At 47.2% G+C, this 9185-nt stretch overlaps 2 protein-coding genes across 5 annotated transcripts in view; one reads left to right on the top strand and one right to left on the bottom strand.

The window, feature by feature from the left end:
- The first annotated feature begins 2196 nt into the window (after nt 1–2196).
- On the top strand, nt 2197–5411 carry Coa6 (cytochrome c oxidase assembly factor 6). The gene is made up of 2 exons (XM_050146962.1): nt 2197–2587; nt 4855–5411. Exons 1-2 carry the CDS (start codon nt 2444–2446, stop codon nt 4948–4950), a joined length of 240 nt encoding a protein of 79 aa, XP_050002919.1. The 5' UTR covers nt 2197–2443; the 3' UTR covers nt 4951–5411.
- Nucleotides 5412–5507: 96 nt separating this feature from the next.
- Tarbp1 (TAR (HIV-1) RNA binding protein 1) overlaps nt 5508–9185 on the bottom strand; it is a 49517-nt gene continuing 45839 nt past the window's right edge. For 3 of the 4 annotated variants that reach the window (XM_050146957.1, XM_050146959.1, XM_050146958.1), the window contains exons 27-30: nt 8792–8983; nt 8533–8657; nt 8052–8188; nt 5508–7833 (exon numbers count right to left, since the gene is read on the bottom strand). In XM_050146957.1, coding sequence (XP_050002914.1) covers nt 7659–7833; nt 8052–8188; nt 8533–8657; nt 8792–8983 — 629 coding nt within the window. In that variant the 3' untranslated portion in view covers nt 5508–7658. Of the gene's footprint in view, nt 7834–8051; nt 8291–8532; nt 8658–8791; nt 8984–9185 lie in introns of those variants that run through there. The other variant, XM_050146960.1, reaches the window with a different exon arrangement.

The following is a 9185-nucleotide window of genomic DNA, read 5'->3' as shown; positions in this document are numbered from 1 at the left end:
TTTTTGTTTGTTGAAATAGCATCTTTTACTAGCCTGTGACTTATAACTCGTTGTGACAGCTGGCCAGCAAACCTTGGGTATCTGTGTCTCCACCTCTTCAGTGTTGGGATTAAAGGCATATTCCCACCACTCCCCCTCACTTTATTTGAATTCTGGGTACTGAACTCAGGTCCATTACTGTCAGCCTTTGGTCCGGCAGGTGTCTAATGGCACTGCATTGTGGCTGTGGGTTCCTGGTTATGGTTGTTAAGGAGGATGTCGGTATCTGCATACATTGGCCATTTGCATTTTCTCATGGGTGCTGCCTCTGTTTAAGTCTCCCGTCACTTTAAAAATGTTTTCCATTTCCCATAGTATGCCTATTAAATCGATCCTAGATATTATGAATATGGAAACTTCTGCACTGTGACTCCATTTTATGACGTTGTTTGGTTTGGGGTAGATAAATTTGTGACTGAAAAAAATCCTTTTCAAGGCTGGAGCAATGTGTCTCAGCTCTTCCAGAGGACCAGGGTTCACTATCTAGCAAGCACATAGCAGCTCACAACTGTCTGTAATTCCAGTCCCACGGGATCTGACACCCTCTTGTCTTCCAAAGATGCTACACACGTGGTACATTAGGACATACATGCAGGAAAAAAACACCCGTACATCCAAAATAATAAATTTAAAATGTTTTTCTTTTCAACCCCAAATTATATTTTCTCATACATGTCCACCACAGGATTTGGAATAGACTTTTTTGAATATTGGAAAGGTACTGAGTAACATACAATATATAACATATTACACCCCCAACAAAGATTCAGCACCCACTATCATATACATTAAGCCTTCTAGAGCAAAAATTCTTAGTTATATAAGTAATAAATACAGTCTTACACCATTTTAGTGCATGTTTTCTCTCTCTCATATCAATGAGTTCCAAAGAGTTTGATGATTCAGAGATTGAGAGATTTTGCAATTAGTAAGATTTACAATCACAAGACAGGCATAATTAAATCGGTAAAAGTCAAGAGGACCCTCCTGGTGGAACCATCTGGAATTGTCCGTAGAAAGATTTTTCAGTACGGATACTAGCACCGTTACACATCTCTCTGGAAATCTGTGCGCTTTTCTAAACTTCACTTGCACTCAACCATTTCTAAGATCCTTTGACTTTCTTGTCTTCTAGAGCTAGCCTTTATTACTAACATCTCTCTTCAGATGTTTGTTCATTGTATTCTTTTTCCCAAAAACTAACTTGACTTTCTTTTCCCAGTGTCGGATGCCGCTGTGCGTTAGTGGATTGGCTACAGACCTGACAAAAGCAAAATTCTGGCTTGCTGTTTGCCGCGGGGTGAGTGTTTCATCGCGGTCAGTTTCAAGCTACCAATGATTTTTCGGTCATGGAGTTGGGACGGGGTACACAGACGGCTCTCTACACAAGGCTGGCTGTGGACACCACCGTTCCCATTTCATTCATGCCTGCTCTTGACGCATTTCTGTGGCACACACCCATACTCGCTGCCATACAGACAAAATAAGTAAACCTTTAAAATAGATTTCCGTCTCCAACTTAACTCATCTAAGGCTCTTTCATCGTTCTGTAGCCATCATATTTCCACAATGCTATCTATCTCCTTTTATAAACTGACATTGATAAGGTAAATTCATCCCTTAGACCACGGGGGTACATGTCCCGTATTTTGACGGTGCTTAGAATCACACTGTCACCCTGAAGACCCGTTGAAGGTGGTTCGGGCCTCACAGTGGCACCGACTGTAGAGCTGACTCTCCCGGACTGGTGTGAGTCCGTGCTGCACACGCATGCACGCGGCTCTTCCCAGGAGCTAGAGCAGACAGAACCAGGGCGCAGCCGGCAGACTGGCCTTCATCCGTGGCTCGACTCGTCTTCCTGAACATTCTACTTAAACACGGGCTCATAAATTAAACGCTCCTCTCAAAACATCCGAAGCACGGCAGAGACGAGGGGTCTGGTCTGCAAGCCTGGCCAACCTGAGCTTGGCCAACCTGGCCAAACTTCGCAGGGAGTCCGTGCTCTCTGGCTGGCGGCCTCCTCCTCCTGCTCGGTCCCCTCCGCCCACCTTCTATCCCTCCACTCCAGTCCCGGCCGCTGCGACTACTGGGCCGAGGGCGGTGACGATCGGTGACGCCCAAAAGCCGCGCCCACCACAGCCGGAAAACGCAGCCGGAAGTCCCGCCCTTCAGTGTGGAGCACTGCGGCCAGGAAGGATCAACACGGGTCAGCTGCTGCTTTCCCGGGGGAGCGTTTCCTTGCGTGGTCCGTGGACTCGCCGGGCGACTCGGCGGCCCAGGAGCCGAGCTCCTCCTCGCGCTCGCCCACGTTGGCTGCTCCTCGGGAGGCCGCGCGGAACTGCAAAGCTCGGGCCCTCCGCGCCGCAGCCCGGGGTTGTAGGCTAGCCCTGGGAGCCCTGCAGGAATGGCAGCCCCGACCATGAAGGAAAGGCAGGTGTGCTGGAGCGCGCGCGACCTGTACTGGCGCTGTCTCGACGACAACGCGGAGGACGCGGCTCGGTGCAAGCAGCTGAGGAGCTCGTTCGAGGCCAGCTGCCCCCAACAGTGGGTAAGTCCCGTGCGCTCGGCCTCACCTCGGGGTAGGACTGGAGGGACAAGGTCACGGAGGAGGGCGCGCGGTGGAAGCCACCAGTTGGTTGTTATTGCTGGAGAAAGTGACGGTGCGCGGCCGGATTCTGGGGAAGGGACAGTGTTGTGATGATTTCTGCAGGAGTCCATAGCCTCTCTCACAGTTCCGTCATCCAGCAGCATAAAAAGAAAGTTCTTTTCTTTTTAACTTTGTTCTGGTCTCTGCCAACTCCTATAAATTGCAGACTGAGAGGTGTGTCCAAAACCACGTGCGTGGGGGGGGGCGGGTGGAGCGTCGTGGGAATGTGTTCTGAGAAAGACACTAGGTTTTATTTGCTAGGATTTTCATCAGTGTTTGGAGGCCTTGAATTCAGTTTTAGGCGCTAGAGAGGAGAAACAGTTGTCCAAAACGAGACAGCCAACGTGTGGAGAGAGGATTTGAACTCGGGTTCTTAACTTTGTCTTTACTCTGCTGTACAGCAGTCCCTTGAGAAAGAGGAAGGTTGTGCTGTGCAGTACAAGGCCACGAGAACCAGGACTGTGGGTGACTGGAGTGTGCAAAGAGCAGCTTCAGGAGGAGATCCGCTCCTGGGAGAGGCTGAGTTCTGTCTGGGCAGGTTGTTGTCAACAGCATAACACTGCTTTCACGGCAAAGGATAGTGTATTTTGTAGCCAAATATGAGTGGCTGGCTCAGGAGCACAGATTGAAGTTTCCCTTAATACCATGTGGCATAAGTTTCATTAAGTTTTATGGGAACAGAACACAATTTTCAAATACATGGGTGGAAATGCAGGTTAAGTCCGTTCGTTACAGCAAAGCAGGAAAGCCTGTGCTGGGCCTCAGAGGCTGTCACATGACACGCTTAGCCTTTGGGGTGGTGGGAGCCAGTGAGTGGTTTCACCTGTCACCAGGGTGTGAAATCACTCACAGAGGTGGGCAAGGAATTCAGAGGGCTAAAGACGGACCCTCAACTTCAAGCCTTTCCAAAGCCCCTCAAATTCTGATCAGTAGGATTAGTTCTGTGGAAGGTTCAATGTAAGGTGTGGCTTTTCCCCGTTCATATTGGACTGTGATACCTCAGGTACCCCTAAATGTAACTGTCTCTGAGCACAACAGATACCTCAATTAACTTTTCACAGGACAGGAGGGACATTGTATGCTTTTAAGCCTGATATTCTTTTATATAGCACCCATTCTACTGTAGTCAGTTCAAGACCACCAGGGATAGAGCTCCACGCTGACAGTGACATTTTTGAATACCTTGTCACAACACACCAGAGGGACAAAGGCCATCAAACCACGGGGGATTTTGAGCAAGGATGGGGCTTTGGATGAAGCAGTGATGTCACGGCCTCAGAGCAGAGCTGTGCACCAGCAGGACCTCAGGGCTCAGGACTGAGGTAAACCCAGAGTCCTGTTTTCCATGAAGTGAAAGATTGAGCATCATGTTCAGAAACTATGTGTGAATTCGTACGTAGGTGGACAGTTAGGGAGGCTTCTCTCTGAAGGTGCCGTGGATACTCTGGGCAGGTGTGTTACATTTCCTTCTGATGGAACTTGAAGGAGCAAGTCTATGAGCAGTGGTAGAGAACGGGTTTCTCAGTGAAGGAGAAAACCATGTTCAGGCAGGCTCCATTAAGACATGCACTGAAGGTTTTTAACAAAATCAGCATTTTGTGGTCTCCAGTGCAAACATGAGGCATCCTACGTCTGCCCTGTCTGCAGAGCTGCTGGGATACAGGGGCTGGGGCAGTGGCATGGCTGGCACACGTGCGTTTTCCTTGGGTTTGATTTCGACTTGTAGAACATCGGACTTTTCAAATGCCGCATGAAGAGGATGATATGAATGGAAACAAAGCCAAGCCTTGAATAACTTGTGAATATTTAGTCATGTGTCCATCTTGACTTGTCTTTCTTGACAAAGATTCCAGGCCTGATAAATGATACGATATACTGACCCTATAACCAGCCATGGTCTAAAACTTAAGATTCCTGATCCAACCAAGAACTGCCAAACAGGCTCTTATGTGCCTAAGACTGTTTAAGTTCACGGGCCATATGTGCTAACAGCCAAGAGGGAACGGAGACTCATGGCTCTTTTAGGCACTAGATTCCCTGACTCAGGAGGCTAGAACACAAATCCTGGTTCTGCCTTGATATCATTAATGCTGAGTTACATTTAAATCTGCGCTTTTGCTTGCCAACTGCACAGCTTGCTCTAATGTCAGGCCTTTTTATCTCAATAGATAAAATATTTTGACAAAAGAAGAGACTACTTGAAATTCAAGGAAAAATTTGAAGCCGGAGAATTCCAGCCTTCACGGTCCACTGAAAATTCCTAGGCTCTTCCTGAACTTTCACGCAGGTGGAGATTATTCTTCTGGACTTTCAGAAAAGCTTTGCTGGTTCCAGGACAAAAGCAGTTTGGCCGCAATTACACACCAGCCAGCACCTGTCCCTTGTGACTACCAGTTAGTAAAAGGGTCAAGTAGCAGGAGATCCTAATCGTTCAAACTATGAAGGACTGACTGGTGCTGCGTGTGTTGCTTTAATTTCGTGAGGATCTATTTCAAGAAAAATATTAAAGTTTATTATAAAAACACAATGTTTATCTTCCTTTTCCCCCCTTAGAATGAAAGCCAAATAGTATGCAAATCGAGTTGCAGCTGATATAAATAAAAACTAAGATAGGTTGTTATGTGTGTTGCTGGCTTTTAGATTAGCATTTTAATGTGGAAACGACACAGTGAAGTTAGAAGCCTTAAGTAACCAATGCGTTATAATAAAAAGTTGTTCAAATGTCCTCAATGATCAGACAGTGCCTGAGTCCACTAATTCCAAGGTGATTAAGAAAATGCCAAAGGATGAACCCCCAGAAATGAACAGTAACTCACAAACCTGCAGACAATACTTAAAATCGTGTATTTCTTACAGAGCTTGTATTCAGAATACAAAAACAAAAACTTCATAATTCTTAATAAGAAAAATGAAACTGTTTAAAAAGTGAGCAAATTATGCGAATAGATATTGTAAGGATTACAGCTCGGATGGAAAGGAATCCTGGCAGACAGGACTACCACAGACTCGACGGAAGCGGAGCCGTGTGCAGCCCTGCTTCAAGGAAAGGTTTCCTCAGTGGAATAACTCTGAGGTCTGCCGGAGTGGAAGAGCTCTGCTCTGCCAGGGAAGGTTCTGCTGCACTCCAGGGAAAGAAGGTCTCACTCAAACCTCATTCAAGAGATTTATTGGGAAGGAGGAATCCTGAGGGTGGCTGCTTCTGCCATAATAGGAAAAGGCAGCTGCCAACTGAACAGGTACAGAGCTTATATAGGGCTTCTTAGGGGCGGAGTTTTTCCAGGATGAAGATTTTCAAAGCGGAATTGGTTGGATTTCAAACCTTGAGCTTGGACAAGCTCAGAGACTGGCTGGATTTCGTGTGCAAGGGGTTGGTTTCATGCCCAGGGATTGATTAGTTTTTCTGCCCAGCTGGTCAGGGGCAGAGTGTGTTTGTTTGGCTCTGGTTTCAGGGCCAAGGTATATTTCTTTTTTTTTTTTTTTTAAGATTTATTTATTTATTTGTTTGTTTATTACGTATACAACATTCTGCTTCCACGTATGCATGCCAGAAGAGGGCACCAGATCTCATTACAGATGGTTGTGAGCCACTATGTGGTTGCTGGGAATTGAACTCAGGACCTCTGGAAGAGCAACCAGTGCTCTTAACCACTGAGCCATCTCTCCAGCCCCTGAGGTGTGTTTCTTTCACTGGCCCTTTTTAACCTTTAGGCTTAGGTCTCAAGGCCAGTGAACTGGCTCTGGTCTCAGGATCAGGGTGTGTTTCTTTTATTGGCCCTCTTATCCCACAGATATTTCTTAAAATACAGTGGAAGATGAATATCTGAAAAGAGCCTCCATATCGTTAAATATTAGAATAATTAAAATAAATACTATACTGATAGGTCACTAGAAACCTGCTAGAATGGCTTAAATTAAAAGGCTGACAATACCAAATGACAAGGATGCAGAACAGGTCACCCTTGGTGATACTGTAAACTCGGAAAGCCCTCTGCAGAGGTTTTCAGGTAAAACACGCTGACTTTATGACCCAGAAGCCCCACTCCTAGGTGCTTCACCAAATGAACCGAAAGCAAAGCCTGCAGTGTTAACGCAGTCCCTAAATCCAAATGCCCTATAATGGGTGGAATGCCAACAGCATGACCCGGATGGGCCATGGATGCATTCTGCTACCTGAAAGAAGCCAGACTGTGACAGTGTTGGTTAACTCAGGTCACAGGAGTGGCAGCTGCTCTGATTGATGTTCTAGGCTTGAAACCCTGTTGCAAATCAAAGCCTCAAAACTACAGAAGGAAATGAATAGGCAAAGGACCCTGAAATCTGAGTATTACTCAAAGGGTTCCAGGGATAGCAAGTTCCTTGCTGGGCAGTTAACAATGATCATCCTTAAATAATGCAGCCATCAAAGCATAAAGCACTCATGGGCTTCATTCTTGGTTTCAGTAGGGATTTGCAGGGGTGGACCAACAGTCCTGGGGCCATGATTATCGTCCTTGGAGACAGATTTCTCACCACCACCGGAAGCACAGTAAGACAAATGCCATTTAAGCTAAGGTGAACAGTGGCTGAATTCACAGCTTTGGAAAGAGCCCAGGGCCTGAGGACAAAGAACTTCACTGGAGAGCAGATTCACATTTTGCCGTATATTAAAACGGAAGGGCGCAGGTGCCCATAAGTAACAACTTTAATTCTTCCACACCATTAGCACAGCCACCCTGACAATACTGGTTTCTAGGAAGAACATTTTTAAAAATTCATTTTTTAAAGCGTTCCATAGTTACTTAAAATATTTAAAAAGGTTATTTGATTTAGGGGACAATATACAGTAACAGACTTTAAGGCACATAAACAGGTTTTGGCATTGAGGTGCAAGGTTAGAGAGATGTAGATAATCCCGTGACATCTCAGAATATTTCATTCGTCCGGAGGGTTATAAGGCACCATCATTAGCACCATGAGAGATGGTGGGCGAGGCTCAGTCCCAGGATGCGGGCCCCGCACACCCGAGCAGCTGCTGCCTGGTGTACTCCCAGATGAGGAGAGCCCCGCTCACGTGCACATTCAGTGAGCGGATGATGCCCTGCTGAGGAATCTCCACACACACGTCCAGCTGCTGGATCAGGTCGGCTGGGATCCCTTCCCGCTCATTTCTGCAGAGGAAAAATGGAGTAGGACACGTTAGCTCCCCTGTAACACAGGGAGAACCTTTTACTAATTTTTTTTAGAAGTCCTGAATGTTACTGTAGGAGAGAGAGAAACAGATGACGTCAGCCTGGGTTCCAGGAAGAGGTCAATTCCATGTTTACTAGTAAACATCCCAGGGGTCTCCATCAGTGCAGGAAGTTGTATCACACAGGAGCCGACTCACCCCAACAGGAGCAGCGACTTCTCAGGGAAGCGGAACTGGGCCAGGTCTGAGCTCTGCGCTGTCTGCTCCACACCGATGACAGTGTAGCCTTCCGCCTTTTTCTGCTGCAGATAATCTGTCAGCTGCGCCCGCCTCACCTTGGTGGCAGTTTTAGAGGGGCAGGATATGAGATCATTCCGTTGTGAAATGAGAGGGTGGACAAAGCACTGAACTCAAACCCGACTTGTCTGTCAAAGGGACTTGAAAGGGAAAACAGGATACCAAATGACTTCGGAAAGAACTCCCTCCACATAGCAGACTGCTGAGCGGTGGCTGAATAGAGGGTAGCATGTTCTACCGAGGGGACTGCTACACTACTGCAGGTCACAGATAAAACCCCATGGGACTCAGCACTGAAGGATCAGACCGAGAAACTGGCATAAAGACAGTGTGCCAAAATACACTCGCAAGTATAGGATCTACTAAGCGGCGTTACACCTACCTCTAGCAGAGGGAGCCACTGCTCCGCAGAGACACTGAGGTGCTGGAACTGCCTGTCGCTGACACACTGAAGACTGCCCACCACAAGTGCCGCAGCTCCAAACACCTCACAGGTGCGGCACAGCCCTGCACAGAACAGCCTGTTACTCAGGTCTCCAGCCTTTCCTCTAAAGCCTGCCAAGAGGGCCATGTGTGGAGAAGACAGCCACAGAGGGGTGCTGAAAGGATTTAGGGTGACCCTCCTGGAGGACGATTTTTACCTCCTAAGTTGGTTGGCTTGTCAATGAGCGAGGCCACAACGATGAGTCTGCTGATGGACTTGCCAAGCTTGGCAGCCCGATCCTGAAACAGAAGCTCCAGGTCTGACTCCAGAGCCTTGTGTCCCCACGGGATGATCTTCTTCTGGACATCTGCCCACTCTGATTGGCTGTCTGCTTCACCCAAGGTAGACCCTGAGAAGAGATAATAGTTTCAGTATCAGACAGTGGCAGTTAGCCTGGGGCAGTTCTCTATGTATTGGCATCTTTGTTTGTTTTATTTTTATTTTTTTTAATTTATTTATTAAAGATTTCTGTCTCTTCCCTGCCGCCGCCTCCCCTTTCCCTCCCCCTCCCCCAATCAAGTCCCCCTCTCTTGTCAGCCCAAAAAGCAATC

The sequence above is a fragment of the Alexandromys fortis genome, unplaced genomic scaffold, assembly GCF_014885135.2.
Source record: "Alexandromys fortis isolate MF-2015 unplaced genomic scaffold, M_Fortis_MF-2015_v1.1 scaffold_12, whole genome shotgun sequence".
NCBI classification, from domain to species: domain Eukaryota; kingdom Metazoa; phylum Chordata; class Mammalia; order Rodentia; family Cricetidae; genus Alexandromys; species Alexandromys fortis.
Note: the sequence above shows the minus strand (reverse complement) of the source record. Positions and strands in the feature narration are given on the sequence as shown.